This window comes from Taudactylus pleione, unplaced genomic scaffold (assembly GCF_031769625.1).
Source record: "Taudactylus pleione unplaced genomic scaffold, aTauple2 ptg000041l, whole genome shotgun sequence".
NCBI lineage: Eukaryota > Metazoa > Chordata > Amphibia > Anura > Myobatrachidae > Taudactylus > Taudactylus pleione.
The window spans coordinates 532,691-556,754 of NW_028284443.1; the positions used below are offsets into that span (position 1 = coordinate 532,691).

A 24,064-nucleotide genomic window follows, 5' to 3' on the forward strand; every position below is an offset into this window, starting at 1 on the left:
ATTACTGTGTCGCTCCCTGATCTGGCGATCACTGCAAACCTCTCTGTGATGCTCGCGGATCTGACAGTCGCTGCGAATCGCTCTGTATTATATGGCACATCACTGCAATGTTCCCTGATCCGACAGTCACTGCGAACCTCTCTGCATTATATGGCATATCACTGCATGCTCCCTGATCTGGTGGTCACTGCAAACCTCTCTGCATTATATGGTAGCCATTACGACGCTCCCTGATCTGGCAATCACTGCAAACCTCTCTGCATTATACGGCACATCACTGCGACGCTCCCTGATCTGGTGGTCACTGCAAACCTCTGCATCATCCAGCGGCCACTGCGATGTTAATTGCTTTATATGGTGATCACCTTAATATTCTCTGTATTATATGGCTTTCACTGTGATGTTCCTTGCTTTATATGGTGGTGACTGTAATATTAGCTGTATTATATGACTGTCAATGTGATGTTCCTTGCTTTATATGGTGGTCGCCATAATATTCTCTGCAATATATGGCTGTCACTATGATGTTCCTTGCTTTATATGGCGGTCGCCATAATATTCTCTGCATTACAATAGTGGTCACTGCAACGCTCTCTGTATATTATATACCGGTTACTGGCCACTGTTTGAATCATCTAAAGTCTCTCCTGCATTATACTAGAAAAATAAAATATGTTAGGTGAAATTAAAGAATTCTTAAGGACAGGGTGCCCAATGTGCAAAAATGTCTAGGTGCGGCTATGTGTTTGACAGTGGACATAGCTCTGTTAAAGAGCCAGACCCAATTCCAAGATCTTGGGTAGGCTGCTTATATTTACAATATTTTGCTAAACTATTTTAGATCAGTGAATGAGTAAAACATGTATTTCACACTATCACTGCTGCTGCCAATTGTTAGATGCGCTGAACTCTTGCTTGACTGTGGCCTATAAGTTCCCATATGAGGTTTTTAGTTAATTGATATTTGCCGTTCCATCGCCTTTGAACATATCAATAAAAACAGTACATGTGCTGCAGCTTCATAGCCTAATGAAGCATAATGCAGATATTCTAACTGGGTTGTTTGCTTATTGTTCACTAACAAGCAGAAGAGTACATTATTATTAATCCACATTTGTAATGTTTTTATTTATTTGTGTACTTATGGAATGGGAATTTATTAACCATAAATTTTATAAATTATCATAAACACAACAATGGTCCCTGTATTGTATTCCAGTCACTGGAATAGTCCCTATATTAAATACCTGTTACTAGAATTGCCTGTATTGTATATATGTCACAAGAATTGTCCCTCTATTGTATACTGGTCATGAGAATAATCCCTGTATTGTATATATGTCACAAGAATTGTCCCTCTATTGTATATTGGTCATGAGAATAATCCCTGTATTGTATAATGGTCACAGGAATGGTCCCTGTATTGTATTTTGGTAAGTAGAACGATTCCTGTATTGTAGATCTTTCACTAGAGTGCTGTGTGCATTATGTAGGGATCACTAGAATGGTTTCTGATTTGGGATAGGACAGGTCTTTGTATTTGTTTATAGCTCTTTGACATAACAATTTTTCATATATTTCATTGGCTATTTACAAAGCACCCCCATTAGACAAACCATTCCTACAGAGACTATTATCGGGATGTAGTCAGGATCCCGTCACACGGGATGCTGACAGTCGGGATCCCGGCTCCAGAATACCCACCGCCGTCATCCTGAAGGTAAGTATCAGGGGGTTAGGGGAGGATTAGGCACTAGGGGGAGGGTTAAGAATAGGGACTAAGAGGGAAGGGTTAGGTTTAGGCAACCGGATGGGGGAGGTAAGGGTTAGGCACATTTGGGATGTTAGGGTTAGGCACAGAGGAAGGAGGGTTAGGGTAGGGAGAGGGTTTGCATACCGAACAACAAGTGTCGGTATGCTAGCCCTTTTGGATTGCCGGCATCGAAGCCAGGATCCTGAGCGCCGGCATTTCATACCCAACCAGCCATTATCATGTGTCTTTCCCCATTGCAATGGCTGGTTGAAAATCCGGGCCACTTACATGTGTCTGCCCCCCAGGCTAAAAGTCAGCCCCTGATATATATATATATATATATATATATATATACACACACACACATATATACACACAGTAAAATTATATTATATATATATATATATATACACACACACACATTATAATTGGCTAGGGTCTGTCCCATCTCTGACATGCGCAGTCAGAGCCAGGCGCGACCCTCTTTCAACGGCTCTCCCTGCAGCGATGGGAAAGACCAGCTGGATAGAACAGAGGACACCTCTATGCTTTTGTGGGGTGTAAGTAAATTTACTACTTGTATAAGAAATATCTGGCAAAAAAGCTTCTGTTCATACCCTTTCCCAAATGCTCAGAAAAGCACTTTTTCTTACTGTAAGTTCGTCTTTAAAAACTGCCAAACCACTAATGTTCTGTGCAGATGTAATTTTTGGTTAACAATGTGCACATTTGCCAATATGAGATTGAATGAAAAACTAACAGACAGATGTTTTTTGCATACTAAAATATTTATTTCATGATTTAAAAATGGCAGGAATGTTTACTTGGTTGCATTGCAGAGTTGCATGGTAACATTAAAAATAAAAAAGGAGCGCAAAAAACCCAAAACACATACAAATGTGTAATCATTGTTACAGTTTGTGTCTCAGCTTTGAAGATGCCAAATTAATAATACAGATCAAAAGGAAGGACAGTCTTGTCTAGCTGTATATAATGTAGACTATTAACCTGGTAATATATTTATAATCCGTGGAATTAAGACGACACAAGAGATAAAAGTATAGCGGGTGCTACTTTATTTTGCTAAAGATTTCATTATTCATCAGCAATACATTCCTAATCACAAAGAAATCATCCACCTCTTTATGTGCAAATCTTTAGTTAAGTTTGCTAGGCGACAACCTGACTGTCTAAAATAGTATGTTAGACAAATCTATTTCTCTATGACAAAGCAAATATAACTTAAAAATAAAATCTATGATCAACATAGTCTTTTAAATAAATGATGCTAATTTACTGGACCAGTGAAGCCGAGGTGTTCTACAAGGCAGGGAAGGAAACACACCAAGTCAATATTTTACTAAACTGTTTAATGAGAGATAAAGGTTTACGCATCAAAACTATTCAAGAGAAGTGTGTTAATGTAAGCCAAATGCATCATCTTTTAGGTCTTTGTGAAAGAGCTTTAAAAAACACTAGATCAAGTTAAGCTGATCTGGGAAAATGTAACCCTGCACAGTGAACTTCCAGTGAGAGATTTAGAAGAGTTTATTAAACAAAGAGATCACATGTGTTGCAATCCTTTGTAGCAACTTTTGTGGTTAATAGCAAGCAAGCATTGTACATCATCTGCTTCCTGTGGGACTGGCCACGAACATCCAAGAAGGAGATTGCTCCAAAAAAATAAATAAATAAATCACTATTGGTTGAACTAGTAATTCTGATAGTAAAATTAAGATGAGAAAATAGAAGGACATAAGTGAATAGTAAAAAAATTATTATCTTTAAAGTAAAAATGGTGACAATTTTCAAGTTACACTTTTGTATCACAATTCTGCTGCATGACAGCTTTGCATTGTATTTTTAAATTTGCATTTCATAGAATGCATGGTCAATGAAGAGTGCTAGGACAACAGCGGTCATTTCATTCTGCTGTGCAGTTTGTGCCTGTGGAGTGCCACTCTGCACTTTCCAGCTGTAGAATGTGCTGGTGCTGCCTATAAAACTGGGGATTTCACACCATTTTAAAATATTACAGAAAAAAAGAAATGCGCAACCCTGGGTGGGGTAAGTATAAATGAGAAGCTTTACTAACAAGTACTTTAAATTTATAAATGTACTTGTGTTTAAAATTGATTTAATAAATTACAATATATTCAGAAAAAAAGGGAATATAAATCTAAATAATCCATAATGTATGCAGCAGAAAAATCAAAAGTAGTAACAAATAACATAAAAATGCCATAAATATACCGATATTACAGCTTTATATTTAAATTAGTTATAAAGCTGAGTCGCACCTATGTCCTTTTCTCTAATATTATTTTTCTGTATAGTGTGATTGGTGTAGGACTGGGAACAATTTGGGACAATTCCAGTAGTGAAACTAGCAAAATAGCTGCAAGTCTTAGAATAGAGGACAAAATTTAGGGGAGATTTTTCTCATCTCCAACATAAAAATACAACAACTATTTTACATGGCTAGCTCTTACTATACAACTGGTCAAAATGTGCCACAATGGTCAATAGCTTGTAGCTTGTGGGCTTCCTGGCTACAACACATTACAAGGTGCCACAAACAAACAGGACCATGGATAAAAGTAACCACCGGTCACCTGATCTAGGCCTAAAGAATTGACAAAACACATTTAGGTCTGTATTACAAAATGGCTAGCAATGAAACATTTGCAACATATTGCACCAAAATTAATTCTAATCAAAGTAGGTGATTCAAAATTGAAGTCTACTTTTAATCAATTTACAGATTTTCAAAGTGGTCATTAAGACTGGTTTTGCTCTTTTCTAGTGGACTGTACAAACAAATGTAGATTACCAAAATCTAGAGAGTTCTAATTTTTTTTTAAACACTGCAAAGCCCTAGAAGAGCAAATATTAAGGTTACTCAACCTTAGTCATACACATCATCACAATATCAGAATCTTATAAGTCATTATAAATTATGGCAATATTAAACTTAAAATACAACATTACATATGTTCTTTTTAAAGCATGTTCCACAATATTTCCTCAAAGCGGATTGCACCTAAAATGTAAAATAAATAAAGAAAAAATAAACAAATCAAACAACAAAACAACAAAAAAGAGAAGGTTACAAAATAGTCTTCAGAAAATATACCCAAATCATTTTCACTAAACCCTGGTAGGGTTTTCATCGTTTTGTTTCTGCGAGTCCTCAATACCACGTGCAAATAGTTTAATCAACTGACAGTGAACCCTGGAAACAAACAGAAAACAATGTGTTAAAATAGTAAATACATTTGCCTGCACATTTTGTTGCAGTATTGCAAATAATTCTACTAACAATTTATAATGGAAATACTTAATTTTACTGGCTCTATGGCTGATAGTAAATGTAATCATGCTCCACTTATAAACTGTTGTATATTTGTGACCATATTTAGTGCTCTGCGTAGGATGCTCACGGGTATCCAAATTGTTCACACTTGCCTCCTCCCTGTGATGCTTACTTTAAGTAACAAGTCATTTTTAACTATTACAAAAAGTCAAATATAATGTCTGGAATCTGAATGACCAGGAATATATTAGGTAAGGTGTATGAACAGTGGAAAGCCTAAAAACATACAAATGAAAAGTTCAGAAATAAGCATTGTTACCATATAGTAATATCACCTGCAATGCATTAGACTCTGCGGAATGGACTTTACTAGTCTACTTTAAATACATTGTACGAGATTCCAGAATTCTACCAAAAATATGCTTTTTACTTGTGGTTTAATGAAGTTTTAGAGTTCAGGAGAGTAAATAGTGTACCAGAGACGAGGAATTTCTGATCAGAAGTAAAAACTGTCTTAATAACCTTATAAGAGATACTGCAGTCCTGGCCAAGTTCAGAAGGGATGGGATAATTTTTATTTTTAGACATAAAACCAGTTTAACTACAGCTTGATTACCAAGCTTTATAACATGTCAATTCAGACTTTGTGTCATTAAAAAAAATGTATTGGGGTGGAGTATGACTGAATTGGGTGCATAGCCAGGTGCAGGAAGGTCTGAAGATATGGCAAACAGATGGTAGACACAACTCCCCAAATATGCTCATAGCCTGCACAAGGACGATAAAACAATATCTAGAATGTATGTTGACATTAGTATCAGTTGAATTTCTACCTCATTTCAATAGCGGATTGATCCAGAATTTCCCCATCGCAATTCCAGACACTGTTCACCTGGCTGCAGCCACATGAGGGGTGGTCTGTGCAGATTTGAGCAAAGTTCTTTTTCCCTATATTTGCCAAGTCAGTGCTCTCGACATCATCGTCTTCCAAATGTTTTGGTGTAAATTGCAAATTCTTTATCCGATAAACATCAACAAATGGAAAGTCAAACTAGAAGGAAAAAGCAAAGCAAATCGTTGTACTTAATGTATAAAACTATTCAGGTCTCAAAAATATGTAATTAAGAGAGTCACAATCCAACTCACAGTAATTAAATCAACAACAGTTTTCTAACCAGCTGTATCTACAGATATATGTGTAGGGCAATATATTACACATACTGCACGCATCAAGTTTTATGGATACATACATGATCACCAGCATTCTAGAAGTAACAAACCACATTTTCCCCATTTGGCCCACTGTGTGTGTGCTCCCATAAGTTCTCACTTCGATAGCGTGCTGTGACAACAATTTCTAATTAAATCAATACCTGATCACTATTGCTTCTTGTATGCCTGATAAGGTGCCGTAGAAAATTCAGCCTAGAGCATTTGCGAACTAATATGAGATCTGCTGTTCCATCTGCCAAATGAGCTGCGGGTGAGAGGCCTTTTGGGCTTCGTGGACAGGCACAGCTCATGCTGGCTGCATTAATGGCCATGAATTTTCCTTTGATTGTTGTCCAGCTCTCCTCTTGTTCTAAGGAAAGAAGGCTCATATTTATAGATGACAAAACAGATATGGACAATAATAGTTGTGAAAAATGTTTATAATCAATACCATTTTTACGCAGACACATAACAAGACCTTTGTGGGTCACATAGCTAAAAGGTTGAAACAAACCCCCACCCCCCATCCCTACGTTGGGTAATACCAAATCCAAATAATAAAAAAAAGAACAAACAGTAGAATGGCATAGGGGGAGACTGTATTAAGTGTGACGCTCTGCAATACGGGGTGCTAGTATAAACTAGTGTGCCATCATGGCCAAATAAGCACAGTTACAGTAGCTGTGACAGAGACTCCTGTATATAATTCAAAAGACGACAAAATGCTAGCCCTGACTAAAAGAAGATGGTAAATATTATTTATTAATGTCTCAAGTACACTTATAAAGAAAAGTTTCTCTACTGAATTAATTCCATACCAATGCCCCAAAACCAAATAACCAAAATCTATAACCCCAAAAAGTACACATGAAAAGTGTTTCATCACTTACAGTGTCATACCATCTCCAGTAATATCTCCATGTTCCTATAAATTCATTGACACTACTAAGATTCTTAGATACAAAAGTTGGAGAATATGAAATTATACAATAGGTTGGATGCAGTAGGATTGTGATTTTTAGCTGCAATACATTATTATTAAACTTTATTTATAGGGTGCAACAAGTGGTCCGCAGCACTGTGCAGAGGGCAAATCAATATGATAGTACAAAGTAAAAACAGAACAGAATAATACAGTAGACAAGTAACAATTAGCACTACAAATGTCAATACAGCCACTGATGCAAGGGGTGCAATGGAAATAGTTAACATAATCTGAAGCCTGTACCTACAGATGTATCCACATACATCTAGCCTCCATGCGTGTTAAACAGACCTTCTAGTCGCCCCATACCGTGAAGCAACTCAGTAGAGCCAAGATTCTTTTCATGCAACATTTTCCCTTCAAATGCATCTTATTCGCACAAGCAGCTTCCGCTGATTAAAATGATATGCAGCATGCCTAGATTCTGTGTGACTGCGGGTGTATCTGCATGCGAAATACTACGTTACAGTATCACAGCACTGACACTGTAAAGTAGCCCTTCGCATGCAGATGCACCGGCAGTCACACACAGAACATAGGCATGCTGCACATCATTTTAATCAGCAGAAGCTGCTTATGCATCACATTGCGAATAAGATGCATTTGAAGGGTACAAGTCACACGAAAATACGCTCTGCACTACTAAGTCATATAGCACTCAAGCGGTATGTGTAACGTGCTTTGTAGCGCACGGAGGATAGATTTGGACACATCTGTATGAGTGTGGGTGCAGATTACGGGTCTAGGTCATCTGAAGAAATGAAAAGAGGAGTAGAGTCCAGGGGCAGAGAGCCCAAGGAGTGGGTGTAGAGTGTGGCTGGTGTGCAAGTCAGTATTGAGAAAAGGAAGGTGGAGAACAACAAGTAAACTTAACATATGAGTAAACTTAAAGAAATGTGGCTTTACTATGAGAATGCCTAGCAGTATGCTAAAAACACACTACTAAAAAAAACAGCAAAACACATACACGAAGGACCAAGTCTGTACTCTAGTGTTGTAATATCACAATCTAGTATGTTTGACTTATCATTCGCTGTGTAGCTAGCTAATGGGACTGCCTTATAGCCTCATCCCCTCTGTGTCTCTCCAGCACCATCCCTCAATGCTCTCTACAGCCTCTTATGCCTTCCCGTTTTCCTCCATCCTCATGCCACCAGTGTCTCACCACAACCTCATGCCACCAATGTGTCTCTCCACAGCCTCATGCCATCCCCCATCTCCCTGCACAGCCTCATGCCTCCCCCATGTCCCTCCACATCCTCATGCTTCCACCATGTCTCTCCACAGCCTCATGCCAATCCCATCTCTCTAAACAGCCTCATGCATCCCTGGGGTCTCTCCACAGCCCCGTGCTACCTCCATGTCTCCCTGAGAACCCTTCAGCCTTATGTCCCCAATGTGTCTATTGTCCATCTTTCTTGGCCATCTGACATCCCCCATCACCACCTCTCTCTCTCATCTATGCCCCCCTACTCTTGTCTCACTTTCTCTGATCTCTATAGGTTGAGGGGTGGGGGTAGGTGCATCTTCCCCAACCTTTCCATCTCTACAGCCCCACACCCACCTGTAAAAAGGAAGGTTGTGAGTGGGGCCACAGGGCAGGGGGCTGGCCCTAACTATCCCATCATAATCCCCTCCCCCACACTGACCTGTCTCTCACCTGTCCCTTCTTTCCCCTTCCCCCATTGTCTCCTTTATCTCTGCCTCACGCCCTACCCTTTAACCCTGTCCCACCCTCTCTCATTTCATTGGGGTGTCAGAAGTGGGACTGCTGGTTTGGGAGGCCAGTGCTTTCCATGAGTGTGTGTACCTGAGCGGAGCGCAAGGTATAAAGTTGATAAGAGGAATCAGCTCCAGGTGCAGACTATGCAGGCAGTGCTGGCTATGTTGTTGAGGGGGTTGGATGCACTGTATGTCTGTCTATCAGTCACTGAGAGCTCAGAGTGAGGGAGTGAAGGCTCCCGTCATCTCTACTATACAACTATAGAAACAAAATGTTGGCTGCTTATATTATAGATATTTCATATAGGAGGAGGATCTATCCATAAGTTATTGACTACAACAGATACTACAAAGTATTCGATATTGCTATTACAAAATTTATGGATTTTCTGCATAATTAAATGACTTAAAAAAAGATAGAGAAGATATAATATATATGCATGGTATATTCATCCTTATTACTAAGGAACACCTAAATCTTTGTGCAATCAGTTGTCTTCAAAAGTAACATAAGACTTTGTCCGTGCACAATTGAACAGATGTAAAACTTAAAAACATACCTGAGAAGTAAAATAAATATATATATATTTTTTTTTTAATAGAATAAACACTGGCGCGCAAATTTTTAAGTTCCTTATGTGAATATAGTCATATTATTGAAAAAAGTGGTGATACTTTGTGGAAAAAAAAAAAACACTCCTGATAATGACAGGTGGCAGCAGTCTTCTAGTGGTCCGTGTGGCAACGGGAAGATGGGTGCTGAATAATAAGAGACGTGCGCCTAATAGTGTAGTATTTAAAGTAAAGCAATCTGTGCTCAAAGTAAATATTGTCTGATGTCCAGGTAACACTGCTATGGTCAGGAAGCACAGGATGGCAATATATTCTGGATATTAATCCAAGGGATGATATCCACTTGAATAAACCTTAAAGAGAGGGCTTAAAACAAGCCCATGAACACAATATGGTGTAGTATTTTCTTATGCAAACATGATAGACCGTGGACATACATAAATCTGCGTACCAGATAATGCAATATATAGCGCATATAAGAGTGTCACTCCTTTCTGTTTCCAGTGTTTCAAAGACCAACTTCCAGCTTCATAAACCAGGCATATCAGGCCTCAGACCATAAAAATGGAGAAAATTCTCCGTAAACGATCATTTATTACTCAATAACACATGAAACATGGACAGACAAATGGCGACAGGACTATTTTTAAAAAATTGCTTATCTTGAATATGGCTTGAGCAGAATAAAGTCCACTTTGTTAGAGGTGCAGGAGAACCAGTCCCAACACGTTTCATCCTATTTGGACTTCCTCAGGGGTGATGCCCAGACCTTGGAGTGCCACTTTATATACCCTTAAATGTGGGTGTGCCAAAATCTAAAGTGAAACTGCTAGAAACGCCGTCCGTGCAGGCCCATTGCGCGGCGGCCATCTTGATGACATCATATAGCCGAGTCATCGGCAGTAATTACAAATTACAGGATTTACAAATGCACACACGCCGTTTAATACAGTGGACGCGTGGGGTAATAAACATAACCCCTAATGCGGCGTGTACACTTCCCTTCGATAACTGGAGTTTAAACATTTTGCGATATTCCGTACACCGGAAGTGCGATAGCGCACTTCCGGGTCTGGCGCCATCTTAGTATAGGCTAGAAACTCTTAAGGCCGCAGCCATCTTGTGTGAGGCGGATAGACAACAGCTATATAGAGCATACAGCGGCGGCCATCTTACATGGGGCAATACATCAAATACACACATAGCGACATTTTTTTGTATAAAAGCCCCATAATGGCGACCAAATACAATCGTCCTCCATCTTAAGTGTGACACCAATAAGCTAAATAACAGGCAGCCATCTTTTTGGTGTCTAATTAACAAGATATAAATACAGTTCATACCAATGACTTATATATGACAATTAGTTAATGAAATACAGTACAATGATATAAATCCCTTGGAGACAAAGACATAAAATAATTTACCTTAAAATACTAGTAGCCTAGGCTAGCATTAAAAATACATGACAAAAAAATGAGAATAAAATTGGAAATAACCACTAGTAAAAACTGATGAGATTAAAAAGACAGAAGTTGATTAACAGGTGCAATAGGGAAGGGCTGGAGAGGACTCAATCACATTAAAGAAACGGAGCTATTTCATAATCATTTAAGCAGTTAGGCATAATTGTATTAAGCTCAAATATCCAATACATTTGGTCACCTCCCCTAGGTCCTAGGCTGACAAGTTCAATTCCTTTAAATGTAAGGACTTCCAGATTCGACTCATGATGTACTTTAAAGTATCTTGAAATAGAGTGACTTTCAACCTTATTTTTAATATTCCTCACATTTTCTTGAATACGAAGTTTCACATTCCTTTTTGTCTTGCCAACATATTTAAGACCACATGTAAACTCTAATAGATAAATCACAGAACAGGCATTACAATTTATAAAATGTTTAATTGGAAAGGTGCTAGAAATGTTGAAATTTGAAAAAGTCTTCCTATTAGGGTGAAGGAATTTGCACATGTTGCATTTCCCACACTTAAAAGATCCAACACACTTGTTCAAAATGTTACTTGGTCTTTCTTTTTCTTTTAGTAAACTGGGAGCTAGAATGTCTTTCAGATTTTTTGCTTTCTTAAAAATGATCATGGGTTTCTCTGGCAAGATATCCTTTAAAACTTTTCCAATTTTAAGATAGTGGTAGTGGTGAGAATACAGCCCGAAACTCCTCTCATAACAAAGTTGTACCCGGGTGCCCTCTGTGATCGTGATGCATGAAGTAGAAAAACAGCTGTTTTTTCTACTTCATTATATATATATATATATATATATAAAATGAAGTAGAAAAAACAACTGTTTAACTGTTTTTCTATATAAAATGTATGTATGTATATATGTGTGTGTAAATATATTACATACATATATATGTATGTATGTATGTATATATGTGTGTGATATAGATATATATATATAGAGAGAGAGAGAGAGAGAGAGAGAGAGAGAGAGAGAGAGAGAAAGCCGGCACTCTCATGCTCCTAAGCATCATGCGCGCCGGTGCCCTCCTAAATTACCAACCCTCAAAGAGGGGTGGAAAAACACAAAATGTAGCAAACAAGGCGGCACTCTGGCGTCTTAAAGAAATGCAATGGACCCCAAAAAGTAATATCAACGTTTCAGAACACTTTACTTGGGTTCTTTCGTCAGGATATCCTGACGAAAGAACCCAAGTAAAGTGTTCTGATACGTTGATATTACTTTTTGGGGTCCATTGCATTTCTTTAAGACGCCAGAGTGCCGCCTTGTTTGCTACATTTATTATATATATATATATATATATATATATACACATATACATACACACCCCACAATGACCGGTACAGAAATAAATAGTTCCACTTGCCCAGGTGCCCTCCATACACTGTTGCTAGTGTTTACAATACATCACCACCACGGCGGCACTCATGGGACTTCATAAGAAATTTTCAATCACCGCACATCTTCCGGAATAGATTCCAACGTTTCAGATACTTTAATCTTTTGTCAAGGATACAGCACGTATCCTTGACAAAAGATTGAAGTAACTGAAACGTTGGAATCTATTCCGGAAGATGTGCGGTGATTGAAAATTTCTTATGAAGTCCCATGAGTGCCGCCGTGGTGGTGAGATATATATATATATATATATATATATAGATATATATATATAGATATATATATAGATATATATATAGATATATATACACACACACACACACACAAACATCTGCTCCAGATATGGGGCTGCAGCTGAGCCCAAAATTCAAATAGGGCAGACACATCAGCTGCCACCCCAAACACTGCCAAACATCGTTGGCCGGGACTCACTGGCAGTTGTTGTAGCTCCCCTAGTTGAATGCATCTCCATACCGACTGGCACTCTCCAAAACTATAGGACTGCCAGGGTGCCCCCTCCACACTCTTAAAAATTACACTAAATAGAGTCCTGTATGCGCAAAAGAGCTACCAGCACAAATTTCACTCAGAAGATTTCACCATTTAGACTCTTAAAAAAAAAAAAAGAGGCGAGTGTCACACATATAGTTGCACCTTATAATAAAAATAATATGCGTCCACTTAATGAAAAATATCTCACGTTTGCTTCTTACTGTTGTTTTTCTTTATGGTACTCAGTATTGGGCCCCCCTTTATACAGTTCCTGTGGCTTTTAGTTCCAAAGCAACCCGTTCAGTATTTCTTCTCTTTAGGGAATACTCCTCCCAACATGCAAATAAATATTAAAACAAGTATGTGTTTTGGTGGGGGACTGTGTATGCTTTCTTAGACTGTCATTTGTAATTAACAATAGGGGCAAAGTTTACTAAGCGGCGGGTTCTAAACCCCGGCGGTTTGGTGGCGGTTTAACGATGGGTTATATTCTGTTCTAAACCTTGGGGTTTGATGGCGGTTTTGCAGTGGTTTCTAAATGACAGCCCTGTTCTATTCTAAAATTTGTTTTGACGGCAGTTTTGCAGCGGTTTTGGCCTTAGTAAATCTGCAGATTGCGGTTTGGCAGCGGTTATGCTATCTGCAGATTTACTAAGGCCAAAACCGCTGCAAAACTGCCGTCAAAACACATTTTAGAATAGAACAGGGCTGTCATTTAGAAACTGCTGCAAAACCTCCAAACCCCCGTGGTTTAGAACAGAATAGGACCCGCCGTCAAACAGCCGGGGTTTAGAACCTGTCGCTTGGTAAATTTTGCCGTAAAGCTTTAGCAGATTGTTTTATACTGTATAGGCCTGTATTCAATTTGGAGCGAAAAGCCGTTTTCACGTGTTCTGGGCGAAAACTTTTCGCCGATGACGTCATATTTGGCTGTTTTGATTGTACGCCGTATTCAATTTGAAAGACTTTCCGCCTAGGCAGAAAGTCAATGCAATGTAATAGGCGAAAAAAGATTCGTCTATGAATAGCAGGCGGAAAAAAGTGCAGAATTGGGGTTTTTTGGTGCAACGTTGCGGGAACCCCCATGCAGCCTTCAGACAGTCCCCCAAAGGTAAACTGTGTAAAAAAAAAATATTAAAAAACACTCGACACCCCAAAAAATCACTTTGAATTTGGGAGCGAAAAAAAAAATGTTGGGGGACAAAGTTAAAAACGAGCAAACTTGACTCTGGGGAGGTCTCCAAGTATGTCCCAGGTGTTTTTTTCATTGCAGGTGCTTGCGGAAGGTGGATTTTTCACAATTTTTTCAACTTCAATTTAGCAACTTAAAAATATGCTGACCCCCATTTTCAAGTACCCCAAATTTGCTGGGATAAGTTATGTTCTGCCAAAAAACCTCCTAAATACTATTCTGCACCACTTACACAAAAACGCTTTTTAGCAGCTATTGAGCCCGTTTAAAAACACCAAATACCTTCAGCAAGCCAAATCAGGGGGTACCATAGGGAACCCCCATGTCAGAGCATCTTTTGGGGGCTGTCAAGCTGATTTCCCCAAATCGGTCAGTACTTTCCGCTTGTTTAAGTTTCGCCGGGTCCCGTTTTCGCCTACTTTCAAATTGAATATGGCGATACGCGGGCACGCACGCAATACTTATCCACCTGCAAAACACGCGATGTAGGCGATAAGTCCGGGAGGCGAAAAAGTATCGCGGGTCGGCTCAAATTGATTACGGGCCTTAGTGGTAAGAGTTAGTAAAAAAAATCCATTTTCATTTCATGATGTACAGCAGTAGCTCCCAAACTTTATTGAATCACGGCGCTCGAGAGTATCAGATTTGTGTTCACAGCATCCCTAAGTTTAAACGAGTAATGGGTCCCTTGCGCACTGGATAACTGACACTAGTTGCGGGGTGTGCTGCGAGTAGAACAGAGGTGCCTCGTCCTCTTAGGTTTGCAAATAGAAGGGAGTGGTTATCGCGCTCAACCCCTGGATGGTGTATTTGATGCTTGCGTTTCTACAGATCAAACTGGTATGTGGGTTATAATGTAATTTATTAATACAATACAATATGGACTTTTATGTGTCAAAGAATAAAGTCACAGTATTACACACAAATATACAAACATACAAGTGAATACATTCTGAATGGTACAGTTGCAGTAGGTCAGAATAAAGTATTAACACAAGAATATAAATGCCTGACCGGCAGTAGACGGCAGAGTGCAGCGTCCCGCAGTGCTGTTATAGTTAGTTGGCATGCGTATAGAATAATGAAGTCGGTGGTTAGTGGTGAAAAACAAGGGATATGCACGATCCAATAAGGTGCACAGATCGGATATAGAAAAAAAATTGTTAAAAGGTTGAAGAAACGTGGCCAGGAATAGTTACTGTAGATGATGGTAGTGGCTGTTAATGCACAATGATTTGGATAGCTTGGAGAGTGAGGTAGAAACAGAACAGGGGGAGGATAGAGTGTGAATCAGTCTCGGCAGAAGTGGATCAAGTACCTTTGCAGATAGCCTCAGTTCCGGTTTGCCTTATACGGATGGGGCGCTGGATGGTTGTCAGCTGGGGTGGTATGCCGGCTTCCCTGCAGTGTGGGCTGCAAGCGACGTGCCTGATGCGGCCGGATCGTTGGGCACACTGGGCTGCCTGGATGTCGGCTGGTTCAGTCTGGCCACGGCTTTCATTCTGTAGGTTAGTCGCGGGGGGGGGGGGGGGGGGGGGGACCGTTCCTTCCTCCTAGCTGGTGGTGCTGGGGACCGCTGGCCTGCGTTCCTCCTTCGCTTCCGGGTAGGTGTCTGGAAATCCCGGTCACGTGACGCCGGGAGCTGGGGCTGCTGGATGGTACTAGTCGTATCCTGCTCGTATGATCGGAGATTGTGGGTCCCCAGCACCACCAGCTAGGAGGAAGAAACGGTCCCCCCCCCCCCCCCCCCGCGACTAACTCACAGAAGGAAAGCCGTGGCCAGACTGAACCAGCCGACATCCAGGCAGCCCAGTGTGCCCAACGATCCGGCCGCATCAGGCACGTCGTTTGCAGCCCACACTGCAGGGAAGCCGGCATACCACCCCAGCTGACAACCATCCAGCGCCCCATCCGAATAAGGCAAACCGGAACTGAGGCTATCTGCAAAGGTACTTGATCCACTTCTGCCGAGATTGATTCACACTCTATCCTCCCCCCTGTTCTGTTTCTACCTCACTCTCCAAGCTTTCCAAATCATTGTGCATTAACAGCCACTACCATCATCTACAGTAACTATTCCTGGCCACGTTTCTTCAACCCTTTAACAATTTTTTTCTATATCCGATCTGTGCACCTTATTGGATCGTGCATATCCCTTGTTTTTCACCACTAACCACCGACTTCATTATTCTATACGCATGCCAACTAACCATAACAGCACTGCAGGACACCGCACTCTGCCGTCTACTGCCGGTCAGGCATTTATATTCTTGTGTTAATACTTTATTCTGACCTACTGCAACTGTACCATTCAGAATGTATTCACTTGTATGTTTGTATATTTGTGTGTAATACTGTGACTTTATTCTTTGACACATAAAAGTCCATATCATATTGTATTAATAAATTACATTATAACCCACATACCAGTTTGGGGAAGCAATCGGGAAGCCGACTGCCTAAATACAGGCAGCCGGCTTTCCGACTGTCATATCCCGGCAAGGGTGAAATGCCGGGCGTCTAGATGTAGACGCCCACATTTCCCCGACGCCGGGAGACCGGCGCCCAGCATCCCGATCGTAGTGATGCCGGGCGCCGCAGGCGGACATCCGCGGGGGGGTTAGGTTTAGGGCTCCCAGGGGGGACTTAGGGCTAGGCCCCCCCCGGGAGGGTTAGGGTTAGGCTAGGGGGAGGGAGGGTTAGGCACCCCCGGGGGGGACTTAGGGTTAGGCACCCCCCCGGGGTTTAGGCAGCGGGGAAGGGGGTGGTTAGGGTTAGGCACTTAGAGGGGGGATTAGGGTTAGGCACCCCTAAGGAGGGTTAGGGTTAGGGGGGGTTAGGTTAGTAGATACTCACCTATCCACGATCAGGATTTCCAGCGCTGTAGGGCTTCCGCTGCTCGGAACTCTGCTGATGTCGGCCTGCCGCTGACGGGAATCGTTTCATACCCATTCCCCAGTTTGATCTATAGACACACAAGCATCAAATACATCATCCAGGGGTTGAGCGCGGTAACCACTCCCTTCTATTTGCATCCCTAAGTTTAAGTTTGTTATTGAGAAATTCAGAAAAAAAATCTAGTAAAATAGAAAGTGAAGTAAATTGTGCTTACACTTAGGTTCACAGTTATGTGGTGGTGGACAAATTTGCGCTAATGTTTGTTCACATATTTACATTACCATAAATAATTTAATTTAGTACTGGACCACAACCTGAGGCACCTCTGAAAGCGTCCCAAGGCACCCCAGGGTGCCACGGCGCACAGTTTTTGAACCACTGATGTAGTGTATAAACGTTGACATTGCAAAAGAATCAATACTTTTATTTATATTCACTGTATTAATTGCTGTTGTCAATCTTCACTAAACAGCTTATAACAACTACAAAAACTATTTTCTTCACACTTAGAAGGACTGTGAACTAAGCAGTACAACACTACTGCAAGCCAGATACACCAGGTCATGGGAGTCAAAAACCTTCACACATTTAACACAATGCAAAAACATCACATCAAGAATATTTTGACATAAACCTTTAAAAATATTGTTGGAGAAGTAAAACACATTTCCATAAATTAAGAAGTTACTATTTTAGGGACATGGACATGCAACAATAAACAGTTACAACTAATGGCATTTTGACAAGTCTACAAATGCCTGGACACGAAGGTTTGTTTGCAATTAGACATCTTAGGCTGGGTAGACACTATAAGATATATTGGACGATCTTGCGATCCGTGATGGATTGCAATAACCATCGTATAGTATTTACCCCCAAATCCATCCATTTGATGAATTGGGTGGTTGCATTTTCCCACCTGATGTTGTGTACATCAGATGCGACAATTCGATGTTGTTACATTAAGCATGTAACGATATATTGCATCATTGTATGGTGGATCGTGCAGTGTGTAAGACGATGTGATATCTATCCATCAAATCGCTGCATCGTCACATCGTTGAGGTGTGTACCCAGCTTAAGGTTGTGAGAGTAATTATACACCTGTAGTGGTAAGAGTTTGAATTAATCTAGAACCCGTTTGAAAAAGAATCACAGCCAACTCGGGTGCCGTATACAGATGTGTCATTGTTCATCTAGCCTCAATATGCCATGCAGCGCGATATGTCTGGTGTGAGTGAGCTGCCAGGTCCCGTGCAACTTTGCAGGCATAGGGCCTCTTATTTTTTTGTCGAAAATACATCCAAGTCGCAAGTGGTGCAACTAGGACGCACCAGGAGATCTGTGCTGATTAATTTGATATGACACTTGTGTATGTATCGGTGTGTGACGGAGACTGTACATAGAACTTGGCATGGAAAAAAAGCTATGGCCGCTGCATCGTAGCACTTCGCATGCTGATTGAGAGACTAAGTCACGCACTGATATACAAGTGTCATATATCAAATTAATCAGCACAGTCAGCCGGTGTGCCCTAGTCGCATCGTATTGCGACAGACGCATTCACTGCACAAAAAGACGAATGGCGCTAGCCGAGTCTCACAGGACCAGACGCACCAAAAGGGACTATTTGACGCAACTGCAGCAAAGAGAAGTGAGGACACATATTAGAGTAGCACATTGCTGCAATTCAGATTAATACATTACATCAGAGTAGCACTTTACCTGCAATCTGGCTTAAATAAAGCTGTGGATATTCCAAATGGCTAAAGAGGACTTCATCAAAGCTCTAATTATGCGCATGTTACTGACAGACTGAGTTGCCCAATTGTGAAAAACACTTTTAAAAAGGTTATATTTTATAACTTGATTTATAAAGATGTATTAGCCATCAGTGCATCATTTTCATAACAATTCGACCAATATCACCAATAAAAAACAAAAAGAAACGACCGCCCGTACACTTGCTACAGAGGTTGCCGGTGATTGACAGCTGAACTGGATGAGCACATGTAAATGCCCGTCCAGTTGTGACATCAACTGCGACGCATCAGGCTGATGATTGTTAAGTGTCCGATCCGTCATCCTAGTGTGTACCCTGCTTAAGAGATTCAGTAAAATGTGCAATTTGGGCAACGATGGCAAAACATTTGCATACAACTGTGTGATGCAATTAAAGACAATAGGATTTGACTATCTACAGTTAAATGTCATATCCATTTTAAAGAAAATATTAATAACATTTGTCATTCTAATACAGATGTGTTCAGTTACATCTTTCTCATAGCGAGCCATACAGGCTCCTAAGTCGCAGCATGAGAATAGCATGGCATGGCGCAGTGAGACTTGACAACATCCATGGCATGCAATACACAGCTTCACCACTGTGTGGCCACTGCTGCATTGAATAAGTGTGAATAGAGTGTAAGTGGTGAAAAATACAGCAGTGGATTGATACAGTATGGCACTACAGAATACAATAGAACAGTAAGCCCTGACAGGCGGCTCAATCATATACCTGTACTGTACAGTATTGCAGAATGTAAACAGTGACTTTAATACAGTATACAATACTGTAGTAATTCTACACGGCAGGCTATTTTCGGCAGTGATGTGCGGCACTCACACAGCAATTGCATTCCTTATAAATTAGTAGTGGGGTTTTCACAGCGCTGTTTAAAATTATCAATGAACCACAAATCTCAAGAGGTGTCTTTAGATTGCAAACTGACTGTGCATTTTATGCCGCACACCTGCGGCAATGTGCCCCTTGGAGTTTGTACATGTTGCTAATCGGTACACATCAGTAAGTGCTGGTCACTGCAGCACTTTGATATCTTTGGAGCGGGTGTTGTGATCACTTTACAAACTTCGTGTGCCCTCTCCCCAAAGCAAACAAGAGCCTTTCATTAACATAATAAAGGACACTTTGTTAGCCATTTAAGCAGTCAGCTCAAAGGTCTACCCTTGCAATTACAGTACTTTGTGTCCTAAAAAGAGAGGAATGGTGACCATAGCTAGGACACCATCCCCGAGCCGCTAGGAGAACTGCTGTGCCGCTAGGAAAGTGTCACTGTGGCATTGTAGAAAGTGGTGTGTGGTGTTCACATGGTGATAACATGTCTTAGGAACTAGTAGTGGGGACTGATCAGTGGTGTTTAAAATCATTATTGAACTACAAATCTCAGCCCAGAAAAAGGTGTCTTTAGATTGCAAACTGACTGTGCATTTTATGCTGCACACTAGCGGCTATGTCGGCACTACTATGCCGCTTGGAGTTTTTACAAACTGTCGCTAATCGGTACACAGCAGTAAGTGCCTTCACTGTGGCACTGCAGAAAGTCATGTCTACGGCACTGCATAAAGACGTGTGCGGCTCTCACATAGTGATAGCATGAAATCTTTGGAGCGGGTGCTGTGATCACATTACAAACTTAGTGTACCCTCTTGGTCCCTTCCCCCATGTGTGAGTGTGTTTAGTAAGCCATAATCACAGTACACACACATCGTAGAAAGTAAAGTTTTATTTTTTTTACCGTGGGAAAACGGCTGCCAATAGCCTGCTAGCACTTGTAGTTCCACAAGTGCCTAAGGACAGGAATGCTGGCACTTGTAGTCCCACTGTAAAAAAACAATAGTAGTCATATATAAATCCCACTCTTACCTTTGCACCCACCGGCCAGGGATGCAGGGAAGAGCCCTGGGCTTCAGCCTAAGCCTGATGTGGTTAGGCTGAAGTTTGTAATCCAGAGACACCTCTTTCTGGGCTGACACTTGTAGTTCAGTGATGGTCTTAAGCACCACTGTTCAGACCCCACTACTAGTTCCTAAGACATGCCATCACTGTGTAAGTGCCGCACACTACTTTATGCAGTGCTGCAGTGAAGGCACTTATGGCTATGTGTCGAGTAGCGACATGTTGTACAAGCTCCTAGTGGCACAGCAGTGCAGACATTGCCGCAAGTGTGCGGCATAAAATGCACAGTCAGTTTGCAATCTAAAGACACCTTTTTCTGGGCTGAGACTTGTAGTTCACTGATGATTTTATACACCACTGCTCAAGTCCCACTACTCTTTTTCTAAGGCATGTCATCACTGCATGAGCACTACACACAACTTTCTGCAGTTCCGCAGTGACCGGCACTTACTGATGTGTACCGATTAGCAACAGGTTGTCCAAGTTCCGAGTGGCACAGCAGTGCCAACCTTGCGGCAGAAAAAGCACAGTCAGTTTGTAATCTAGAAACACCTCTTTCTTAGCTGAGACATGTGGTACAGTGATGGTTTTATACAATGCCCTTTAAACCCAACTGTTCATTTCTAAGGCATGTTATCACTGTGTGAGTGCCGCACATCACTGCAGAACAATGTCGCACTGACTTTTCTATAATGAGGTGTTATTGTATCTTGCTGATACTGTACCTGTATCTAGAATAATATACTGTAATAATGATGGCAGAACACATTTATAAATAGTTTTTCAAAAGTGTACTCAGGACTCGCACAACAAATGATTTAATCCTTTATTACACACTCAATTACAGCTCTCAATCCATGACAACTATAGCGTACTGTACCTAATTACATGTTCAGTCAGCCTATCAGCACTACAGACATTGCATTGTCTTTTTTCTTTACACATGTGCAGTGCATGTGCAGTGCATGTGCAGTTTAGGAAAAGCGACATCTGGTGGACAGAAAGTTGTATTACACTCTTTGGCTTTTCCTGCGCTTCAGTATGTTACGATGTCACTCAATACGCCATGGCACAGTGCGACTAGCAGGGCGAACTACATGGCTTATGGAGCAAAGATGTAGCAGGACACATCTGTAGCTCAGCCAACCTCACAAACGGAAAAGTGTAAGTGGACAGGTTAATGTTAGTTAACACAAGGAGACCCATCTCATTTTAATCTAAAAACAATAGTATGTTCTGCAGGCATTGTAAGTTAAAATAGTTTTTACTAAGATAAATTAGAAATTATTTTTAATGACAACCTTTAATTGAAGTAGTGTTTTCACTAGTCAATAAAAAGTTTTAAATTGTAATATAAACTATATTAGCCATGCACCTCTAGAAAGGCTTTGGCAATGATACTAACCTACACACAATCACAATGCACTCTCCTTTTCTTGTACATTGCATGGCTTTAAGCGTGTGTGTGTATAGATTATGTATTTTCACTGTGGTTGATACAAATGACATTATTCTTCACCATTGTGTTCGCCTCTTGTGATCACAAGGCTATGGAACACTGCTAAAAAGATTGTAAGGTGCTATATCATACAGAAAAGGAAATGCGCTACTGAATGTCTGGGGCAGTTGATTTCCCAACCAACATTATAGAATCTTGCACATGTGTGTGTTTCTCCTCCTATGCTCAGAAATATATACTCGCTCACTCCCTCTTTTGTGCTCTGCTGGCTAACCTCATTAGAATGCTGACAATTAATAGCCCCATCATAGTTCATTAGATAAAAAAAGCAATGCAGGCTACTAAATGCCGCTAGTGTATGCAGGACCAACATCAGTAAGTCATTCTTATTTTTTAGCTTTATTTCTGTAAGTGTGATGAGTATAACATATTTTAGAACCACCATGTATTTCATTGATATGTACACTGTATGTGCTAATTAGCTTCCTTGGTGAAGCGCTGAATCAAAGTAATTCCTGCAAGTTAAAAATAAATAAATAATTAAAGAAATGGCTTCTGGTTATTTTCTGCTTACCTAAAACAAAAAGATAATGACAAGAGGGGGAACCAGCCAGGCAAAAAAATGACATTTACAGCTGATTGAATCCTTGTTCACAGCTGATTTGGTGGACTGAAAGAGTACAGATCCAGCAAATTCATGTCTACCCCGAGGTCACTGAAAACTTGTCATTGTTCAACATGTGTTTACAGACTCAATGCTACTGCAAAACAGTGGAAAGTAGAACCCTAGGTTCAGGAACAGGGCATGATTTCAGAGGCTTGCAATAATGAACTGACATTGCGCAACAGTAATAGGTTCCAAACAAGGACTGGTGTACAAGTACAATACTGTACCTATACTATCAGACAAAGCTGTGCAAATTTATCAACCAAGATCATTTTTAAAACACATTTTTCTGAGAAATCACCAAAACATTTTTTGGCTCAAAACCATAAACTGAAAAAGTTAGATTGTTTTTGTGCTCAAAATAAATATTTGGCACATTTAAGGCTATTTTTATATAAGCCAAAGGGTTTACGCCACAAGGGACTGTAAAAATGCTGTAGTTTATAAATGTACTAGAAAAACAGATTTGATTAGTTGCTCGGGATTTAGTCAGGTTACGCTGCAAGCCCGACATGGGACTAAAGATAGGTGTCGAAATCCTGCCTCCTATCATGAGCCCCACGACGAAATCCTGATGCCCTGCATACTGAACGAAGGTAAGCCGGGTGTATTAGGTTGCAGCCGCTGAGGGGAGGGGGGGGGGGGGGGGTTAGGTACCTCCGGGGAGACTTAGGGTTAGGCACCACTAGGGAGTGGTTAGGGTGCAGGAAAGGGGGGTTAGGGGTTAGGCACCAACGGGGGGAGGTTAGGGTTAGGCACCACTAAGGAAGGGTTAGAGTAGGGAGAGCATTTTGATCCGTCGGTCTTCCACTGTCTGTATTTTACCCGGTGGCTATTCAGCCGCCAGGATTACATAACGTTTCCGGTTGCTCTATGTGCCAAAACTGTTATATAACACACACACACACACACACACACACACACACACACACACACACACCTTTCTTACTGCATATGTGCAATAATTCAAGTAAACTAGGAAACGTTATAGCTGGTTTGCATTGGATAACAAGGACCTGATTTTCTTGAAAAAGAAAACATACAAGACAATATTAGAACATCTTTTTTTTTGTAATTTAAAGCGGCAATCCCCTATAAAACGGTGATGTGCACGAGTATAAAATTGCTCTGGTTATCTGAGACACAGAATGCTTGATTTTTTTTAGTGTTTGGATCTAAACTATTAATGATTTATAGTTTGTGGCTGCCATGGT

General features: G+C 40.7%; 1 protein-coding gene across 2 annotated transcripts in view; it reads right to left on the reverse strand.

The window, feature by feature from the left end:
* Positions 1–2,534: 2,534 nt before the first annotated feature.
* Positions 2,535–24,064, reverse strand: part of CERK (ceramide kinase) — a 97,021-nt gene continuing 75,491 nt past the window's right edge. The window contains exons 12-15 of one of the 2 annotated variants that reach the window (XM_088457596.1): positions 6,443–6,651; positions 5,903–6,120; positions 4,890–4,988; positions 2,535–4,796 (exon numbers count right to left, since the gene is read on the reverse strand). In XM_088457596.1, the coding sequence (XP_088313722.1) occupies positions 4,904–4,988; positions 5,903–6,120; positions 6,443–6,651 (512 nt within the window). In that variant the 3' untranslated portion in view covers positions 2,535–4,796; positions 4,890–4,903. Of the gene's footprint in view, positions 4,989–5,902; positions 6,121–6,442; positions 6,652–24,064 lie in introns of both variants that reach the window. The other variant, XM_088457595.1, reaches the window with a different exon arrangement.